At 36.7% G+C, this 22,703-nt stretch overlaps 1 protein-coding gene across 5 annotated transcripts in view; it reads left to right on the top strand.

Annotated features, from left to right (window-relative positions):
* The window catches only part of XRN1 (5'-3' exoribonuclease 1), a 105,662-nt gene that overhangs the window by 35,578 nt on the left and 47,381 nt on the right, over positions 1-22,703 (top strand). For all 5 annotated transcript variants that reach the window (XM_040974734.1, XM_040974737.1, XM_040974738.1 and 2 more), the window contains exons 13-20: positions 435-524; positions 2,233-2,389; positions 4,448-4,567; positions 13,804-13,973; positions 14,702-14,822; positions 14,914-15,012; positions 18,888-18,991; positions 20,961-21,092. In XM_040974734.1, the coding sequence (XP_040830668.1) occupies positions 435-524; positions 2,233-2,389; positions 4,448-4,567; positions 13,804-13,973; positions 14,702-14,822; positions 14,914-15,012; positions 18,888-18,991; positions 20,961-21,092 (993 nt within the window). The remainder of the gene's footprint in view (positions 1-434; positions 525-2,232; positions 2,390-4,447; positions 4,568-13,803; positions 13,974-14,701; positions 14,823-14,913; positions 15,013-18,887; positions 18,992-20,960; positions 21,093-22,703) is intronic.

Genomic DNA, 22,703 nt, shown 5'->3' with positions numbered 1-22,703 from the left:
CAGTGAGTATTTTGAGATATTCTTGATTTGCTCCTATGCTAATCTCAGGTATCTTCTGAATAAAGATGCACATCCCGTTCTTCCAACCCATCTGCACTATTAAAGACTGTTAGTGCCACTCTATCAAAAGCTTCACTGGCTAAATCCTCAAACTTTAAGCCAAACTCAGTGAGTAAATAGGCACAGAAACATTAACTATTTGAATGGCTTGCTGGGAAAAGCTGTAAGATAAATCCTGTAGATAATGGGGTGGAATTTTTGAAAATAATGTTTTAAGAGTTTTTCTGATTAAAATGTTTAGATACCAATCCTAGCTAATTCGTTGATTAAGTAAACCATATGAGTTAAATTGTGGTATCAACAGATGTGCCTTAAAGACACTGGCCTCTCTTGAAAAATAATGTGATAATAAAAGTATTCCTTTATATTTTCAGTGACTTTCTGGCTGATCAGGCTGCATGTTATGTTCAGGCCATACAATGGATTTTGCATTATTACTATCATGGAGTTCAGTCCTGGAGCTGGTGAGAATTTGCATAAATTATAGTTTGTTTCTTTATGTTTCATTTTACTAGAATTCCATCTAAGAATATCTTTTTCTTATGTTCTACTTATGCTGGGTTTTTTTTTAACTGTGCCACTAAGTTTAAATGAAATACAGATAATCTCTTCTTAAAATACTTAAATAGACTTGTCTGAGTAACATGCTTCCAGGAAGCTCATAATAAAAGGTCTTTGTTAATTTTAAAAATGTAAAACTCTTTATGAAAATGAATTAAGTGTGGCAAAGTCTTGGTAATCGCTGAGTCTGTGTTATGTTTAGGTGAAAATGTTCTTCCTACATTTTTTGTGCTTGAAAAAATTGTAAGTTACACATTATGTTTGAAAAAAAAAGAGTTATTACTGTTGCATCCATCCAATAAGCCCAGGCACTTGAAAACATGCACTCCTACAATCTTCTTAACTATCTAAAATAAGCATACTTCAGCATTTCCTTTTTCCTGTTAAAGAAACTGAAGCTCAGAATGCTTAAATAATTTCCCAAGTTTGTACAGTTGGCAGTCTGGTGTGTTTTTAATTCAGTTGTGTACATTTTCCATTACTTCACATGCCAGTCAGCCTACCAAATTTTTCCGTACTTTTCAGATACTTTCCATAGTTTTATAGTTACAGATTATAAAACAAGTCTGTCCATCTCTCCTTTCCTTCCTTTCTTGTATCCTCAGTCAGACATTACGAAAATATTGTTTTATTTTGTGAATTGTCTTGAAGCTTTGTAAAAAATTCTTATGTTTATACTTCAGAGTTAGATAATACAAGGTTAAATGGAAGGGAAGGTATTAAAGATAATTATTGTATGAATGATAAATGATTGCATCCTTATGAACTAAGTAACTTATACACTAATTCAAAGATGAAAGCTCGGGCCTGGCGCAGTGGCCTACCAGCTAAAGTTCTTGACTTGAACGTGCCAGGATCCCATACGGGCACCGGTTCTAATCCCGGTGGCCCTGCTTCCCATCCAGCTGCCTGCTTGTGCCCTGGGAAAGCAGTCAAGGATGGCCCAAAGCCTTGGGACCCTCCACCTGTGTGGGAGACCCCGAAGAAGCTTCAGAACCCTGGCTTCGGATTGGCTCAACTCTAGCCATTGTGGTCACTTGGGGAGTGAATCTCGCCTCCTCTCTGTGAATCTGACTTTCCAATAAAAATAAATAAATCTTTTTTTTTTTAAAGGTGAAGTTCTTAGAGGTGATTGGTAGTAACCATATTGATTCAGAGATACTCTTCTTTCTTCCTCATGAGCTAAATGGAGATTTTATAGGAATAGTTAGCTGTTTTAACCCCTTCCATGGAGGGTTCAGATCCAAGTGATCAAACTGAAACACTTTTGAGTAAATCATTATTTCTGTTCCAATCTATTGATAGCAAGATTCATAATCAGCATTTTGGGATATAAAAAGACCATTGCCTTATGTGGATCTTTTAATTATCTGATAACATGCCATTGTAAAATGTAAAACAACATCTTGAAAATCAAGAAATTATAATGTTTGTTACCATTACATGATCTGATTTTTCTAACAGTGTTTCTTATGTTCATATTTATTTTTAGAGGTATTGCTTTGTTTTTCTTGAAAATTATATTTTAAACATTAAACATGGAAAATATATATTTAATATTGACTTGTTTCTTAGTATTGCCAGCTGTTTAAAACTCATTTTGTTTTATAGGTATTATCCTTATCATTATGCACCTTTCCTGTCTGATATCCGAAATATCAGTACACTCAAAATCCATTTTGAACTAGGAAAACCGTTTAAGCCATTTGAACAGCTTCTTGCTGTGCTTCCAGCAGCTAGCAAAAATTTGCTTCCTGCATGCTACCAGGTAGGTTTTAGAACTGTCTTAGGTGCTTTTTGATGATTCATAACTCTTTGTTCAGACCTGGAAATAAATTTTATTTATTTAGCTATTTATTAAGTTAGCAGGTAAGTGTATTTATTTTCATTTAAAAATAAATAGTACTTCTTGAGCATATACCTTGAAAAGCAGTTACTCTGTTTAAAGTCAGGTTTGTTCTTAAAAACAAACTCGGTAACCTATTCAGACTTAGTTTATTTTTCGATCCGTCAAAATACATCTTTAATTTTTCTTAGCACTGAAGAAAGTAAACTAAAACAAACTTTAAGCTATCTACTTGGTGTAAACTGCATTCCCGTTTACTTCTTACGAATATCAGCACTTCTGTTGAGTCATGTGCAGAAGTATTACCTCAGTATATGAGTTGTTCGTGTTTTAGACATTTCATCTATAGAAATGTGAAATGAAACGGTTTCCTATGGTTAACGTATCTCATGTATATTTCATATTTAAGTATATCATGTCTAAATGTAATATGTTTCATATATCAGGAGGACGATTATTAATAAGGGTAATAAGATCAATAAAGTTATACTAGTATACTAGACTGACTAAAGAAAAGGGTAACAATATATATTTTTTAATATATTCTTTATATTTAAAAAATGATTTTTATTTGAAAGGCACACACAGAGACAGATGGAGAGAGATCACCCGTGCGCTGGTTCACTCCTCAAATGCCAGCAACCACAATTGGACCAGGCCAAAGCCAGGAGCCTGGCACTGAGTCTAAGTGTCCCACATGAATGGCAGGAGCCCAGGTCCTTGGGCTGTTTCTTGCTGTCTCCCAGAGTGTGTGTTAGCAAGAGGCTGAAACTGAAGTCAGAGCTGGAAGTGAAAGCCTGCCAAGCAGATTGTTAGCCACTGGACCAAATGCCCGCCTCAGTCTGTTCTTACCATTCCATGGTCCCAGAAATTTCAATATATATGTACATACATTCACTTTGTACTTAACAGTGTTACAGTTCTCTTGCATTTTTCTTAAAAATAATCCATCCTTGATCCTGGCTCCTCCTGGCTGCCTTCTCTATGTTTTTTTCTTGAATGCTTTTTTCCTTTCTTTCATTAAGATACTTACATTCAGCTGCTTTGGACAATGACCATGAAAGTGTTTCACAGCCACATCTTTTAAGTATTTTGTGTATCACCCTGAGAGTATGCTGTTTTGTTTCTTTCAGAATAAGTTATAGGGGTAGCATTGTAGCATAGGATATTAAGCCACAGCGCACAATACTAACATCTCATGTGAGTGCCAGTTCAGGGTCCCTACCATTCCACTTCGAATCCAGCTCCCTACTTATGTGCCTGGGAAGACAGCAGAAGATGGCATAGGTACCTGGGCCCTGCCACCCACATGGAAACCTTGGATGGATTTGCTGTGCCCAACCCTGGCTGTCTGCAGCCATTTGGGGAATGAACCAGTGAATGAAAGATCTCTCTCTGTAATTCTGCCTTTCAAATGAATATCTGTTAAAATAAATTTGTATCCAGAAGACATTTTACTCCTTTCTTTATCTGCCTCTGTTACATAATCTCTGGTAAAGTGCAATTTTAGAAATTTTAGAATGTTTCTCTTCCTAACAAATGATGCATTTACTCTTGAGTTTTTTTTTTTAATTCATATGATAAGTGTTTTATTACTTTACAGAACCAATTCATTAGGATATAAAGCTAAGTTTTTGATTTGAGGTTAAAGCTGGAGGAGACTTAGAAGCCTCTGGAATGAATTGCAATGAAGTGTAAGTGTAATAATAGAATTTATGTGGTGGGTCTTGTCAAATGAAAGACACTAAAAAATTGAAAAACAGAGCAAAGATTATTTTGCTATCTAGTTAAATCAGAAAACAGGTAACTTGAGAATTACTAAAATTATGAATCCTGTAGTTCAAGGTCAAAAAATATTAAAAATATAACATTTCTAAGATATAAAGATTTATAAAGTCACATGAGGAAATACTTCAGGTATGTTAACAAAAAGTTAAATTGATATTCTCATATTCCTATTATGGAATTTTATTTTTACAGCATTTGATGACCAGTGAAGACTCACCAATTATAGAATATTATCCACCTGATTTTAAAACAGACCTAAATGGGAAACAACAGGAATGGGAAGCTGTTGTATTAATACCTTTTATTGATGAGGTCAGTACATGAAACTATTATATACACACATACATTATTTTCTATACACATGCATACATCCAGGGCATAAATTTCGCATATTTCATAAACACTTTAATAATGGTACTTCTTATTTTACCATCTCTCAATCCCTTAGAACAATCCTCTGTTCTTCCTCCTTCCTTTTATTTTTGCATTGAGGTACTTGCAGTTTACTTTATACTCACAAGCTGAATTCGCCACTAAATAAAGAATTCAGTAAGTGGGAGACAAATCACTGTTCCTCAGCATTGGGGACATGGCTACATTTTGTCTTTATATTCTAAATATGAGTTACCCCAAATCAGAGAAAACATGATATGTGCTTTTACAACTGCCATATTTCACTAAGCTTAATGTTCTCCACTTGCTTCCATTTTGTTGCAAAAGGCAAGATTTCATTATTTTTTGTGACTGTGTAATATCCTACCACATTTATTCCATATGTATGATATATATATGTGTGTGTGTGTATGTGATACATATATACCACAACTTCTTTTTTTTTTTTTAGTTTTTTGCTTAATTTTAATACTGTTTACATAGTTGAGAAAGTTACTTGCACATGTGGGCCTCAGATTAAGGTGGGAAGGTTCAAGGTGCGAAGGAAGATGCATGTGATAAATGTATCACTTTTTCTTTTTCTTTTTCTTTTGTATCTGCGGCCAGGAGGGCAAGGGGAGGAGTTGGAGAGAGGGGCACTCCTTGTCAAACTACATCAGCACCCAGGGATGGTGGATGGTCATTTAATGATAACTCAGAGACACCACTATACCACAACTTCTCTAAGCAATCTTCAGTTGATGGACATCTGGGTTGATTCCGTATCTTTGCTATTGTGTGTTAGCTGCTATAAACGTGGTCACAGATGACTCGTATGCTGGTTTTGATACAATTGAAAATTACAGTTTTCTCTGAGCAATTGATTTAACAAGAAATCAGAAAAACAGCAAATATAAGTAAGACTTGAAATAATATATATACTGGCTTAAGTAAATTAATATTTATAAAATGCCACACCAAAAACTGCAGAATACATATCCTTTTTAATAAATAAATTAAAAATATCTGAAACTATGTAAAGAATATTCTTTGCACACATAGAATTAAATTCAAAATTAGCATAAAATCTGAATATGTTGAAAATTATTACAATCAAACTAATTAATATATGTAGCACCACACATTGCCTCTTTTGTTTGTCTAAGAACATTTCAAATCTTCATGTTTGTCAAATTACAAGTGTACAGTATAATATTACTAGTGGTAATATAGTAATGGTTAGTTACTATACAAACACTTGGATCTCCAGAATTTGTTTATTTTCTGTAACTAAAACTTTGTATACTTTAATTGACCTCTAAATTTCTTTTATCTCTAACCCCTGATAGTCACTGTTTTTGCTTGTTTATTTGTTTATTATTTTATGATATATTACCATAGGCTCTTGGATAGTCCTCCCCTTTCCAAATCCTCTTTCTCCACTGATTTCCCCTATATTATTATAATAGTAGTCCTTCTGAAACAGTCAGAAGTCCATCATCCTGCTATTTAAATGTATCATGATGTTGCAGATATGGACAATGGCAGAGAGTCCAAAATCCTACTGTTAAGAAATATTTAAGAATTTCATTTGGATTCCAGTTTTGATCTGAAAGAGATGCATACTGCCTTGTATTTTCATAACTGGATATGATAGTCTCTATTAGAGTTACTATACATCCCCATAAATGAAAAGACATAAAACAAAATCAACAACAGGAAGAAAAATAGAAAATTCACATAAATAGCATGGTACTAAATGACCAGTGTGTGTCACTGAAGAAATTAAAAAGAAAATAAAAACCTTCTTAAAAAAAAGTGATGTTACTTAAGGCCTATGTCACTGAAGAAATTAATAAGAAAAAAAAAAAAACTTTTTTGAAAAAATTAAAATACAAACAAGAAAGTCAAAACCCATGAGATATGGGAAAAACAGTATTGGAAAGACATGACATCAAGTACTTACAAATATCAGAATTTCTCAAATGATCTAGTATTGCTTCTCAAGGACTTATTAAAGAGATAATGAACAGGAAGCAAGAAATTATAAAATCATAGCAAAAATAAGTAGAATTTAGGCTAAAAAACACGAAAGAACCATTTTTGTGATGAGCAAAACAAACTTAGCCAGATTACTGAAGATAGGCAAGATGGAAAAACCAAGTATAATTAGAGATGGAAAAGAAAACATCTTAAGAAACTAATAAAGTGATATTGTCTAGCTAAATAGATCTTTTTTTCATTATTTGGTGTCCTTCTTCATCTCTTTTAATATTTTTCACATCAAAGTCTATATTATCAGATGTGAAAATGACTACAACAACTCATTTTTCTTTTTCCATTAGCCTGGAACAGCTTTTTTCCATCCTTTCACTTAAAGTTTCCACCTATTTTTGTTAGTGAGATGTCTCCTTAAGGCAACAGGATGGGTTTGATTTTTTTGACCCAGTCTGCTAATCTATGACACTTGATGAGTTCAAGTCATTTATCTTCAGGGTTAATATGGATAGGTAGTAATTTGGTCCTACATCATTTTATGAATGGGTTGTTCATTGTTTGATTTATTCTTTTGTTTTATTGGGACATTGTCCACATTTGCCTTTGGTTTTGGTAGGTGCTATTCTTTTTCTCAGTCAAGATATCATTTTTAAGTATCATTTGTAGGGCAGGTCTGAAAGAGGCAAATTCTTTAAACTTTTCTTTACTGCGGAAAAATTTTCTTTCATTTTCGAAGACAAGGGAGAGCTTGCTGGGTAAGTTATTCTGGGATGACAGTTTTTTCCTTTTGGAATGTAGAATGTCATTCCATTCTATTCTGGCCTGTAAAGTTTCCTCTGAGAGGCCAATAGTGAGTCTGATTGTGGTTCCTCTATATGATGATTGATTGTTGTTTCATGTGCACATTTAAGGGTCCTTTTTCTGTGTTCAACTGAAGAGAGCATGATTATCATGTGTGGTGGTGAAGATTGGTTTTGGTCAACCCTGTTGGGAATGCCTCTCCTGTTTTTTGTTTCCCTATTCTTTCTCCACATTGGGAAAATTTTCCTTTATTATTTCATTGATTAGACTTTTAAGACCAGCTTCTCTTTCTGTGCCTTCTGGAACTCCTATAACTCTTATATTTGGACTTTTAATAGTGTCCCTTAATTCTTTTTTTTATGCTACTCACTTTTACTTATTTATTTTTATTTTTAAAGATATTTACGTTGTTGATCAGGCTGGGAGGGATTCAGGGTTGGAGGGAAAAGAGTGTGATCATTGTTTCTACTTTTTCCATTTCTTCTTCTTATATCTGGGGGAAGGGAGGAGACAAGGGGTGAAGCCATCCCAAGTCTCCCAACCACCCAATACCTGGTATTGGGGACCAGCCACCCAACATCAACCCAGGGTCCCAATGGAGCACATGGTCGTGGAGGTCTGCCCAAGTGATTTCATTATTTCTGAAATGCAGTGGATCTCACCAATTGAAGGATTAGGGAAGCTTTCCAAAGTCCACTGGCCAACACAGTTGACCTTAGGATCTCCATTCACCCAGATTTTTACTGTCATCATTTGGTTGGGGCAAATGTCCAATTTGCTCTGTTCTCCTTCCTCTGGCATGGCACCAGATGTCTTCTGCAGGCTCCAGTTTACTGCCATTTCCTCCACTGAGGAGATCAAGTATTCACAGACAGGCCCAAAGACCCAGGCCAGGAGACGCGGACCCCTGCAGACCCCCAGCTCCCAGGAATCCTGGAGCAGAAATCCACCACGCAGGCAAGCTCAAATATCTGGGCCGGGTGACTCGGGCACCAACACACGGGGCTCACAAATCCGGCACCCACTTCACAAGCAGACTCGAGGATCAGGGCCAGGTGAAGCAGATGCACTGGACCCCCAGCACCACCCCTGGGGCTCATGGACCCAATACCCACTGCACAGGTGGGCTCAAGTGCCAGAGGCCAGCCCCAGCCGAATTCGAAACACAAGAAGGGTGCGTGAAATAGGCGTAGAGAGAAAAGAAACGGAGGGGGGGCACAATTTACAACAGGTGAGTGAGGAAGCGTTACACATTCCTTGCTTATCTCAGCTTGCCAGCCGCTGCCTGCTCTCCTCAGGTCTTGGCTCTAACCTTGGCACCTCTTGTGACAACCAGACCCAGATCTTGAATTATGTATGGGTTAATAAGTCTGGGGCTTTGGTTTATGGCAATTGGGGCCATTGGCACTAGTTGGCCATTAGGACTGCAAGCTCACACAGTTTATTAGCTAAGCAAGTAAAGCAGGAGTTATAAAGGTGAAAAGAATTGAATTGGCAATGAGCCATGTTTACTCCATTTTGATTTCAACTCTGCAGTGGACAAGTGGGTGTTTCCAAAGACAATTCTGCAAATTGTTTCACCTTAAGGCAGGGCATTATCCAATCTGCAGCCAGAATTCCTCAGTAGATAACATATATTAATCAGTAATACACTCCTACTACAATTCTCATTCTACAACTTATCTTATAGGTTAGAGGAGAAAATATATCACAGATGGAGAAACCTGAAGATCAAGGAAAGAAAACCCTAAAAATAGATTCCCACTACACCAATGGACTCAGTAACCCTAAGTTAGTTTGAAAGCATGCATTACGATGCTAGTACTCACATTCTTGAGCTTTTCCAGCCAGAGGGTCATAAGAGTAACTGAGACAGCATACATTGTTAAAGGCCCGTTCACAAAGATGTTGTTAGCAACATTAACTCCCAAGCTCACACTGGGTGTAAAAACCATCTCACAGGGGCAAACAACAATGTCTCAATAGATTGCAAGGACACCCGGCCACCCTGGAGCTAAGAATTCTGTAAAGGGAAGTGGAACTGCATTCAGGTGGTTGCAGAGACATCTGCCAGGCCCTGCCTTGCAGCAAGAAGCTGCCCTGGGCTCTGCCAAATAGGGGAGCTGTTCTTCACACCTTCGTGTCATCCAATCTACTGCATAGACCCCAGCACTCAAGGAACTGAGCCAAACAACACAGAAAACACTGGATCCCCCACCTCCAGGCATCATGGACCCAGCTCCTACTGTGCAGGCAAGCTCAAGGAACCAGGCCAGGTAACCCAGGCCCTGCTGGACCCCCCACCACCCAGCGCTCCCTGGCACCCACCATTCAGACAGGCCTAAGGACCCAATCCAACTGACATGAACCCTGCCAGACACCCTGCTCCCAGGGCTCATGGGTCCAGGATCCAGTGCACATGTGGGCCTAAGGACCCAGGCCAGGCAACCAAGGCCCCACTGGACTCTCCTCCCTTAATTCTTAAAAACTTTTCTTGGCTTGATTCAGTTCCTCTTCCAACTTTTGATTTTTCCTCCATTGTCTTCCAATTCTGAGATTTTTTAAAAAAGAATTTTTAACTTCTATTGGAAAACTAGATATACAGAGTGAAACATCTTCCATCTGCTATTTCACTCCCCAAGTGGCCGCAATAGCTGGAGTTAAGCCTGTCCAAAGCCAGGAGCCAAGAAATTCCTCCAGGCCTCCCACGTGGCCGCAGGATCTTAAAGCCTTGTGTGACAGGCCCTCCCAGGCTGCAAGCAGGGATCTTGATCAGAAGTAGAGCGGCTAGGACATAAACCAGTGCTAATAAGAGATCCCAGCACATCCAAGGCAAGGATTTTGCCACTAGGCCATGGCACAGGGACTTTTTTTCCCCACTTCTGATCATGTGTACATAGTTGGAAAGGATGCATGCCCATGTGGACCACCAGTTAGGGTGGGAAGGGTAGAGGATTAAGGCTAGGTGGATGAGACAATTCTTTCCAAATTTTCTTTTTCTTCCTTCTGTGTTTGAGTGAAGGGTGGGGAGAAGGAGGAAAGCCACTCCCAGCATCCCAACCTCATTAGTGCCCGGGGATGAGGAACAGCCACCTAACGTCTTCCCAGTCTCCCTGATGTGGAGCCTGCTCCAGGGATTCTGCTCATTGTTGACCACTGTTGGGGTATCTGGTCACTGCAACGCCACTCCACTGTCCACATGTCTCCAGGTGTCCCTCTGCCGTTGGCGCTTCCTCTCCTGTTTCCCGGAATCACGGCTTCTCTGCTTTACCCTTACTAATGATTCTTTAAACATGTCCTTACCCTATTCTGCCAACTTTTTTCCATAACCACTGTTCTGTTCTATTTCCAAAGTTTAATGTTTTTAGATTCCAAATATAAGTCTTTCAGTTTTTCTGTGTCTGATTTAGTTCACTTAGCATCTCTTCCCACATCCATCCATGTTATCAGAAATAACAAGGCATAGTTCATTTTTAAGGCTGAGAAGTATTCCATTGTACAGTGTGTATCACATAGACTTTATCCATTCGATTTTTTGAAAGATTAATTTTATTCTCATTGGATAGTCAGATATACAGAAAGGAGAGACCGAGAGGAAGATCTTCTATCCATTGATTCACTCCCCAAATGGTCACAATGACCAGAGCTGTGCCAATCCGAAGCCAGGAGTCAGGAGCTGCTTCTGGGTCTCTCACACAGAGGTGCAGGGTCCCAAAGCTTGTTCCATCCTTGACTGCTTTCCCAGGCCACAAGCAGGAGCTAGATGGGAAGCTAGGTTGCCAGGGTTAGAAGTGGCACCCATTTGAGATCCCAGCGCATGAAAAGCAAGTACTTTAGGTGCTAGGCTCCTGCGCCAGGTCCTATCCATTTGTCTTTTGATGGACACTTAAGTTGATTTAGTTGTTTGGTTATTGTAAATACTACTGTAACAAACTTGAGAGTACATACATCTGTTTGGCATACTGATTTCATTTCCTTTAGCTATGTACTCAGTGTGGAACAACACTTACTATTTTTAATTTTCAATAAGTGTTTAAAAGATTTGTTTGTTTTCATTTGAAAGGCAGATTTACAGAGAGGAGGAGAAACAGAGAGAAAGATCTTCCATTCTCTGGTCCACTCCCTAAATGGCCAGTGCTGAGCTGATCCAAAGCAAGGAACCAGGAACTGCTTCCAGGCCTCCCACATGGTTGTAGGGTCTCACACACTTAGACCATGCTCTGCTGCTTTTCCAGACTTTTAGCTGGGAGCTAGGTAGGAACTCTGGCAGCCAGGATACGAACTTTTTTCCATATGGGATGCCGGCAAATGTAGGCAGAGATCAGCCAGTTGAGCTATTGTACTGGCCCCTGTTTTCAATTGATGAAAGTACCTCAATGCTCTTTTCCATAAAACCTACCAATTTATATTAATATATGTATCACATAATTTTTATACTAATTTATATGAAGTTTCATTTTTCCCTTTCATCACTAACTTATTATTTTTTGTATTTTTAATAGCCATGCTAACAAATGTGAGGTGATAGCTCATTGTGATTTTAATTTCCAATTCTCTGATGTTAGTAACATTGAACATTTGTTCATGATGTATCTTTGAGAAATGTTTATTTCAGTTCATGCCTCACTTTCTAATTGGGCAATTTGGTGGTTTTGGTTTGTATATTTTGGATGCTAACTCTGTGAGATTTAGAATTTACAGATATTTTCTGCCATTATCATCTCTTGATTGCTTCCTTTGTTATAATTAGAAAAAAGTTTTTACTTTAATATGGATTCACACTTGTCTGTGTTTTTGTTGCCCATGTATTTGTGGAATATCCAAAAAATCACTACCCAGACCAAAGTCAAGAAACTGTTTTCCTGTTTTCTTCTACTAGTTTTACAGATCCAAGTCTTACATTTAACTCTTCAGACCCTTTTGAGTGGGATGTGGTGTAAGGTGAGGGTCCAATTTCATGCTTCTACATCTGGCTAACCAGTTTTCCCACTGTTTATTAAAAATAAAGATTATATTTTCCCATCATATCTATTTTTACATACATATATATACAACAGATAAAACTGTACTTATTTATGGAATATGCTGTGAGATTTCAGTGTATGTGCCCAACATGTAATTACCACATTAATTGACATGTTTACCCAGTGGATATTCTTACCAAAATTGTCAAAGATCAGCTGAGTATAAATTATGCATTTCTTTCTAGCCTATTTATTCCATTGGCTTGCATGATTCTGGAACCAATTTTGTGCTTATTCTCTTATAAAAGACCTGTTTATATTCTCTAGAGTTTCTTTTTGTTTTTTTGGTTTTTACCAACTGTATACTAGAAAAAGTCTTCACAAGTTAAACTTCTCTCCATTTGCAAGTTACGTCTGTCACATACGTATTGTTTTACTTCAAGGCTATTAGAATTTTTCCCTTAAGGCTGTTGTGTGACTTTTTTTCTTTCATTTAAGCAAGCATATATTAACTCTTAAAAAAAAAATCCTTCTGAATTTGAATCTAATTCTTTCATCTTAACATTTATTCTGATGCTTGTTTTTATGATTGAACATGGAAAGGGCATGCTTTTTTTTAGCTGAATAATTTCTTAAGAGAACATCATTATTTAATATCTCAAATAGTATATTTTGACAGACTGTAGATCAGTTTGAACTTTCTGGTTTTGCCTAAAATTCTCTAGTATTGACCAAATGTTTGGATTACAGCAGTTTTATAAAAAGTGCTAGACAAGTCCCAGATGCCTTTTTCCTGATCACACATTCATTTTTTTATAGAAAAGTTAACATCATTTTTCTTCTTTTAAAGAAACTGAAAGCCAGGTGTTGCTATACACTTCTCTGTGAATTAGGTTATAATAATTATCATAAATTTACATTTAAAATTGGATTCTGTGCTGCTGTTCTTGTATGCCTGTGGCCTGGGAAAGCAGTCAAGGACAGCCCAAAGCTTTGGGACCCTGCACCCGTGTGGGAGACCTGGAAGAGGCTCCTGGCTTCAGATCGACATAGTATCGGCCGTTGCGCTCACTTGGGGAGTGAATTCACTCACTCACTTGGGGAGTGAATCATCGGACAGAAGATCTGTCTCTCCTCTCTGTATATCCGCCTTTCCAATAATAAAAAATAAATAAATAAATCTTTTAAGAATGATAGTTTCAGAGGAATTTGCAGTGAGAACAGTGTTACAGAGATCCCTGAAAGAAATGGATAACCACAGTGTTTCATTTAATGAAATGGATACTTTGATTCATTAGGATTTTGTTTTTCCTGGATGCAAATAGTGCCTCTGTATGTGGTTGAAAATTTTATTCTGTTTGTTGAGATCACAGATTTTTATATCTTACTGTTTTCTGCAATCTTTATATTCAGAAGCGATTATTAGAAGCCATGGAAGCGTGTAACCACTCCCTCAAAAAGGAAGAGAGGAAAAGAAACCAACATAGTGAATGCCTAATGTGTTGGTATGATAGAGAAACAGAGTTCACCTACCCATCTCCCTGGCCAGAGAAGTTTCCTGCCATAGAACGATGTTCTGCAAGGTAATGCTATTTGTTAATTTTTTTTTAATATTTACTTATATTTGTTGGAAAGGCAGATTTACAGAAAGAAGGAGAGACAGATAGAAAGATCTTCCATCCTTTGGTTCATTCCCCAAATGGCCACAGTGTCCAAAACTAAGCCAATCTTTTCTTCTGTGTCTCCCACATGGATGCTGAGTACCAAACCCTGTGCCATCCTCTGCTGCTTTCCCAGGTCACAGGCAGGGAGCTGGATGGGAAGTGGAGCAGAAAGTTTGTTATGCTTTGTCCCTTCCTTTTGAGGATAGGTATTGTGGCACAATGGGTTAAGCTCCACTTGCTACACTCACAGCTCATATCAAAGCCCAGTACAAATTCTGGCTACTCTGTACTTCCAATCCATATTCTGCTAATGTACCTGGGAGGCAGCAGATAATGGCCCAAGATTTGGTACCATTCCAGCGCCTAGCTCTGGCCTGGTCTAACTCAAGCTGTTATAGGCATGAGCCAGCGTATGGGGGAGGTCTTGTTTTCTCTTTCTGTCTCTCTCTCCCCCTGCTTCCCTTTCAAATAAATATGTCAATATTCATATTAGAAAATAATGTGTATCATTTTATTTAACATTAATGGAGGAAAACATCTGCTTAGTAATCTACAAGCATGATTGTATCTATACCAGTGAAGTCAAAACAAAACAAAACAAAATGTTTGGCTGCATTTTAAATGAATTGCCTTTGTTTATTTTCTAGGTACAAAATAATATCATTAGATGCTTGGCGTGTAGACATAAACAAGAACAGAATAACCAAGACTGACCAGAAGGCATTGTATTTCTGTGGATTTCCTTCTCTGAAACACATCAAACACAAAGTCAGTGACTATTTGGTTCAGAACTGTTAGCTTATTTAATGTAAAGTGATTATGGAGAAAGAATTAAAATTAAATTTTTTAATTCACTTAGTTTTTTTTGAAGAAAAGTGGTGTCCAAGTGTTTCAGCAAAGTAGTCGTGGTGAAAACATGATGTTGGAAATCTTAATGGATACAGAATCAGATGAACTTGTAAGTGTTTTATCTATCGTATGTTGATTGAATCATGTTAGACTTAAAGCTGTTTATAGGTGTTGAGGTATTTACCTGAGATATAACATGCTGTTAACTCCAGAAATTAAAAAATCTAAATAAGGATAAACTTAAGAAACAGCTACACAGTTAAATAACAATTTAATAATTAAATAATTGTGATACCATGAACAGAAATGGCTGTGGGGATATAAAAAAAAAAAGAGCCGAAGTTTAGAGCTTTAGATGGGAAGACTTGAACTAAATCTTAAGAACCTTTTGAAGCAGCAGAAGTGAAGAAAGGCATTCCAACTGAAAGAAATATGAAATAGGGGTTTAATTTTGAAATAATGTGATGATATTTTATGCTTTTCACTATGTCTGAAATATTTCTCAATACTTTTTTTAAATGTGTGATTAATTTGAGATGATGGCATAGATAAACCTGACCGAGATAGAGGACTTGTGAAGTAGCGGAAGATAAGATTCAAAAAAACCAGGTTGAAGTCAGATTATGGAGAACCTTGAGTAGAGGCCTATGGAATAATTTTTAAATTTCTATTTTTATTTGAAAAATAGAGTTACATAAAAAAGGAGAGACAGAAAGAAAGAGAGATCTTCCTTCCATTGCTTCACTCTACGAATGGCCACAGTAACTGGAGCTGAGCCAATCCAAACCCAAGAACTAGGAGCTCCTCTGATCTCCTACACAGATGCAGGGGCCCGAGCCATCCTTTTCTGCCTTCCCAGGCCATAATCAGTGAGCTGGATGGGAGGTAGAGCAGCCAGAAATGAAGCGGCAGCTGTATAGGATGCCAGTGCTTCAGGCACATGATTCATTTTATTTGACTGTTACATTGAAATTGATAATTTTTGAAGATTAATTTGCTGGCATTATAAAAGACTGAATTGCACAAAAGATAAATAGAGGAACAGTGAGAAAGGCTGCAAGTTCAGAGATTGCAATTTGGCTATAAGAATCTAAACCGTGGAAGTAGCTGTAGATCTAGATGAACAAGATAAAGTAGAAGTAACATTATTTCAATTATGGGGAATAAAAAGAAGAACAAGATCGTAAATTTGACTGAAATATCCAAGCTAATTAGCTAAAAAATAATTGCAACTTACTGATCTAAAAAGGAAAGAGTGAAAATGAAAAGTTCCTGGTTTCAGAAGATTAGCTATAAATAATGATAAAATACAAGGTAGTAAATGTATATTTAACTGAAGGTGTATATACCTCCAGCCTCTCCTAGCCAGTATTCCAGAAGAGATATGAACCCCAGTGGCTTCAATCATTTGCATCATTATTAATATATGAATAAATTAGCTTATCTGTTGTGCATTTAAGATAGTACTGGTTACCTGTCATAGATCATTTCATGTATCCTGTGGTTCAAGTGAAAATACTCCATTTTCAAAGGCTTGTAATAGACCTTTAGATACTTGTAGCAACGATTTAGAGGGACGTACATAGAACTGAGGATTCATTAATGAGACCTAAAGAATAGACACATGATTGTTCATATTATCAAAGTGGTGGGAAGGTAGTTAGTGAAAGTGACACTGTGGGCAGAGAAGTAAGAAAAAATGAATGGCAGTACTGGTAACAATTCATAACAGGTAAAGTTGCCACCTGTGGTGCTGTCTGGCATTCTCTGGGAGCGCTGGTTTGAGTGTGGGATTCCAACCCAGCTCTCGGTGGAAAAGCCATAGAAATGGCCCAGCACTGTGGGCCTCTGCACCTGTGTGGAGCATCCAAAAGAAGCACCAGCTCTCAGGTTTTACCAGCCCAATATATGCTGCACAATTTTTGAAGGCAAATTGAAAACTAAAACCTGAATTTGTGCCATAGACTTTTAGTGTTGTCCATTGAGAACTCTATTTCAGTAAATTGGTGCAAGCAAAAGTCCTATGCTTTGAGGCTTAGGCCAGCAGTAGAAGACAGGGGAGTAATGACAGCAGGTATTAAGTGAATGATCAAGTTTGCATTGAAAAGAGAACTATGAACAAATGTAACTGGAAATAGAGAAACAGGAACTCATCAAACAAAATCTTTTTTTTTTAAAGATTTACTCATTTTTATTACAAAGTCAGATATACAGAGAGGAGGAGAGACAGAGAGGAAGATCTTCCCTCTGATGATTCACTCCCCAAGTGAGCTGCAGTGGCCGGTACCGCTGGGATTAGAACCGGCGTCCATAAGGGATCCCGGCGCGTTCAAGGTGAGGACTTTAGCCATTAGGCCATGGTGCCGGGCCCATCAAACAAAATCTTAAAGCAAGGAACTAAAGCTAAAGGAGATCTTCAAGCCACTGTTTATGAAAACTAGACCCCAAGTGAAGTCATAAGGGATTTTTTCCAAGGCTTAAATGAAGGGTTAACCCGAGAAAGGAAACAACTTTTTCAACAAAAACTGAGGGAGAAGATGGAAGAACAAAATTAGAAATAGATTTATAGACTGAAAAGGGAAACTTGTTCTGTTGAAACATGATTTATTTGTCAGAATAAATATTTGTTTATATGCTTACCATAGAAATGTCTAAATAATGAAACAAGAAACAATTCAACTATCTAAAATTAATCTTTAGCTGTAAAGAAATGTTTGTTAATAGATGTTGGTCTCTCTGCCATTGTCCATATCGACAATGTCAGGACCCTAAAATAGGAGAATAGTCTGAATGCTTTTGAAGGACTATACTATTGTAATACTAGAGAGGAAATCAGTGAGAGAGGAGAAGTTTTGGGGAGGGGGAAAGAGAAATCCTAGAGCCAAAAGAAATCTATCATAAAACTAATTGATGGATTGATTGAGTGATTGAAAGAGTGATTGGGGATAATAAGCAAAAAAGATGAATGGAAATTTGTATTTAAAATTTAGCTTCGGGCTCGGCGCCATGGCCTAATGGCTAAAGTCCTCGCCTTGAACGCACCAGGATCCCATATGGGCGCTGGTTCTAATCCCGGCAGCTCCACTTCCCTTCCAGCTCCCTGCTTGTGGCCTGGGAAAGTAGTCGAGGATGGCCCAAAGCTTTGGGACCCTGCACCCATGTGGGAAACCTGGAAGAAGTTCCTGGATCCTGGCTTCGGATCGGCATAGCATTGGCCATTGGGCTCACTTGGGGAGTGAATCATCAGAGGGAAGATCTTCCTCTCTGTCTCTCCTCCTTTCTGTATATCTGACTTTGCAATGAAAATAAAATAAATCAAATAAATTAAATAAATAAATAAATAAAAATAAAAGTTAGCTTCTACTACCATTTTGTCAAACCTATATGTATGTGTTAGATAATACAGAGCTTTCATATAATTTGCACAGAATATTTATATAGAAGATTAGAGCTTGTAGTATCTTTTGTGTTTATTTATTTATTTATTTTTTGATTCTCAACACTGTAAGATTAATATTGTTTCTTCTCACTAAGGAAACTGAAATCTTAGTACTGATTAACTGATTTGCCTAAGATTTTATAGGTGAAAAGAAATGGAACCCAAATTTCGACCTATGTCTTGGACTTTAAGTTTAGTTTTCTCTTTTTCACTGTATTTGCCACAAATTCAAAAGGTCATATTTCTTACATTTTATTAGATCTCTGACAAAAAAAAAATTGAATAGCTGCTCCTAGTTATGTTTTATTTTTTTATCTTACTTTTCTCAGTTACCACGTGAAAAATAAGAAATGAGTCTAAGCAGTAGAATCATGAAATTTTACAATAGGATAGAATTTTGTAAAGGCAACTACTCCAAATCAATTATTTGAGACAAAAGGCTAGCCATCTTTGTTTTTGTCCTTAGATGGAGATTGAAAAATTTTGTTTGTATAAAGTCTTGTCTTGGACCTACAGTATAAATAAACTTCTGCTTTTACTTTAAGAGTATAGAAAATATAGCTTCATCAGTGCTTGGGAAGTCTGTCTTTGTTAATTGGCCTCACCTTGAAGAAGCTAGAGTTGTGGCTATCTCAGATGGAGAAACTAAGTAAGTAAAATTGGATTTGTCCTTTTTTTAAGTTACGTATGCTGTGCTGTTTTATGGCTTACGATTCAGGTTTTTTGCACTATAAAATTGTTCTAACAACATTTACAGTCTACAGTGAAAACAAAAGTCCTTTATCACATTGCTCAAAGTTCAGTCAGTATTTACGGTTTATTGTAAATCCTTTAAGATATGTTACAGGCATATGTTATTTTATTTTCACTTTTTCTTTCTTATCCCCTCCCTTATTTGCTTGAAAGTTTCGTCTCCTAAATTTTTTCTAGCAGTGATTATTTAGCAAATACATATCGATTTTGAAACAAATAGAATGTAATATTTTGCTTTCACAGTATTCCTCTTATGTTTCATTTAAGCAGTACATTAATTTTTCTTAAAACATATCCTTTATTCTAAGAATAATTTCTTCACATTTTAATCACACTCAGAATCATTTTTATTAAATTATTTAAGTTGTTTCTGTTATTTTTTTACTATTACTTTATGTCACCTTGTCTTCCTGGTTTCTGTTCTTCTGTAATTTTCCATGTAACAAGAATTTTCTGAAGCAGTTTTTTTTTCTCAGAAAATGAGTTCATGTTACATATTCTGTGTTATTACATGTCAAAAATATCTTTTTTCTTTCCTAATTTATTTTCTTCACTTAAAAGTTTAGAATTTTTATGATCTCCCCAAGAAACTGTTGAATTTATCTGGACAGTATGATGCTGGACTCTCTGCATGGTACATGCATGCAATGAAGGAACCACTACTGGATTTGAACTATACTACTGCAACTAAGTGGAAGAATCCAACTTGGGGGAAGGGCTTGGGGAGGGGCTTGGGGAATCCCAGAGTCTATGAAACTGTGGCATAAAACAAAATTAAAATTTAAAAAAAAGTTTAGAATTTTAGAAAAGCAATCCTTTTTCTTAGTTATATAAATATCTTCCTTCTGTTACTGATATTGTTCATGACAAAGAGGCCAAAGCCAGTTTGACTCCCTCCCTCTTCCCCTCCCCCGTGTTGGTATCTGCTTCTCTATAGCAGATCTTGAGGATTTTTTTAATCATCAGAATTCTACCCACCAACTTTCTTGATAGAATCCAATTTGCGAGATTGCTTTCTTACCAGGCATAAATCTCTTGACATATAATGGGTTTTGATTTTTCTCAGTTTAGGGGAATAGTTTAATAGTTTACCTCTTGTACATTAAATCAATAATTCATTTTTAGGTAATTTTTGTGTAAAGCATGACATTTAAATCAAGTTTGATGTATTTGCCTAGGAATATTCTGCTATCCCAGCATTATTTGTTCAAAAGATATGCATAAATTTTAAAATAAATTACTTTCTATTTGAAGAATCTGGAAGGGATTTTGATAGAATTTATATTAAGTCTTTAAACCCAAGTTTGAGGAAATTTAACGTCTCTGCTATATTGTCTTCTAAACCATGACATAGTATAGTATGATGCTGTTTATTTAAATCTTTTCTTTATTCTTTTATCAATGTTTTTGTTTTATCATACAGGTTATGTACATGTTTTTTATATACATTTTTACCTAAGTAATTTTTCCTGGAGCTACCTTTAAATGGTACTTCTGTTTTTATATTTTCCAAGTTACGTCATAGAAACAGTTGATTTTTGTTCGCTGATTTACAACTCACAACCTTGCTAAACTTCCTTCCTTGCCTTTTCTTTTTAAGAATTCTGTGTGGTTACTTCGCAGAATTCTCTTTGCTATTAGTATCACTTAACTTGAACCTTTATCCCACATATTTTCCATAAACTAGAAATTCGATCTAGTAGGTTGATTCCATTCAGGTGAAACTTTATTGCCAAAAATATATACTCATTAAACTCCAGAGTATTTTTAAACTCCTTATGCTTGCTTTTAAAGATTCACATAGTAAAAACTCTATATTAAGTCACAAGTTTTGGGTCATATAACTCATCTTATTTTTTTTTAAGGTTTTATTTGGAAGAACCTCCAGGAACACAGAAACTTTATTTGGGACGAACTCCCCCACCATCTAAAGTGGTCCATCTTGGGGATAAAGAACAATCTACCTGGGCTAAAGAAGTACAAGGAATTTCAGAACAGTAAGTAACATTAAAAATACCTGGTGTCAGAACCAGAATCTTTGCTGTGTGTTGATCCTCAAACTTACTCTTACTTGCCACAGTGATTGCTCTACATATTGACTGCCTTTTGAGCATGTGGTCTGAAAATGGTAGAGATGTGCTTTCACAAAGTCTGATTACCAGCAGTTATAACCTTTTAGAGTTTTATTTTTAAGATTGTTTGATTGATTGATTTGGAGAGTCAGTGTTAGAGAAGGAAGTGAAAGAGGCAGAATTTTCGGCCCACTTATTCTTCAGTTTATTGACATGGTTATTGATGTATTGACATCCCTGTGGCCAAAGAAATAAGAGCGTGTATGGAGAAAGCTGAGGTAACAAAGGAAAAGAATTCAAGTCCCAGCTCTGTGCCACTTCAACTCTGGGAGTTAGGTGATTCTCCTGTGGTTGTATCCTACTGCTCATATGGGAGACCCAGATTGAATTCTAGTGACCTGGTTAAGGTCCTGACTCCCGGCTTCAGCCTGGCCCAGCTCTAGCCTTCACAGAACATTTGGGAACTGATCCAGAGGGCTGAAGCTCTATCTGTATTTCTCAGGCTCTTTCTGCTTCTCAATTTTATATGTATATGTTTACATGTGTTATAGAGTATGCAGCATATAATTCTCATACTTGTATAAAAACAAAAATTAAAAATATGATTCTAATAGTGGATGATCTCAGCAGTATCCTGGGCTTACTGAAAATTAAATCAATGACCTAAATGATTAAGCTAAGGACTACTTTTAGCAAATAGTACCAAAGCACAAAGAGATGGAAAAAAGTAGTGAGAATATAGGACAGACATTTAACATAGCCAATAAGATGTGCTTATCTCATTGGAATACAGCTTCTGGTTTAATCTCCTGATTCCAGCTTCCTGCCAGTAAAAACCCTGAGAAGCAGGCATGGTGACTCAAGCAGTTGGGTTCTTTCCTCCCATGTTGAAGACCTAGATTGAATTCTTGTTTCCTGGATTGAACCTGTGCCATCCCTAGCCATTTTAGGCATTTGGGAAGTGAATCAGCTGATGGAAATTCTGTATCTGTGTCTTTCTTTGTCTACTTCTTTCTCTAATTCTACCTCTCAAATGAATCGTTTTTTAGGAAATATTGTCAGATGCCTAATTATCTATTTAATAGGACTTCTAGAAAGGAAAAAGTTAAAAATGTTAAGAAAATTTTAAAGATGTGTATTGTGAAAAAAAGGAAATAAAATGCATGAATCAAATCTTTTCAAATGAAGTAATTAGTCCAAGAAAAATCATTATATGCAAAAAAAGAAAAAGAAAATATCTTTTAGGTGATGAGATTGGCAAACCTTTTTTACAAAGTCCAGAGAAAAAATACTTTAGGATTTGGAGAATTTTCAAAGTTTTCACAACTACTCAGCTCTGCCATTGTAGGACAGAAGCTGCCCTAACTGTGAGTAGGTGGCTTTTTCTAATAAAATCCCATTTAAAAGAAAGCACCTGAACCTTTAGCCTAATGATTATAATGTCTAAATCCCCTGAGAGTATCTGAGTTTGGTCCTGGCCCCAGCCATGACTCCAGCTTCCTGCCCATGCAGGTAGGCAGATGTGAGAGCTCATCT

This window comes from Ochotona curzoniae, unplaced genomic scaffold (assembly GCF_017591425.1).
Source record: "Ochotona curzoniae isolate NIBS_2020 unplaced genomic scaffold, NIBS_Ocur_1.0 contig_2599, whole genome shotgun sequence".
NCBI lineage: Eukaryota > Metazoa > Chordata > Mammalia > Lagomorpha > Ochotonidae > Ochotona > Ochotona curzoniae.
Note: the sequence above shows the minus strand (reverse complement) of the source record. Positions and strands in the feature narration are given on the sequence as shown.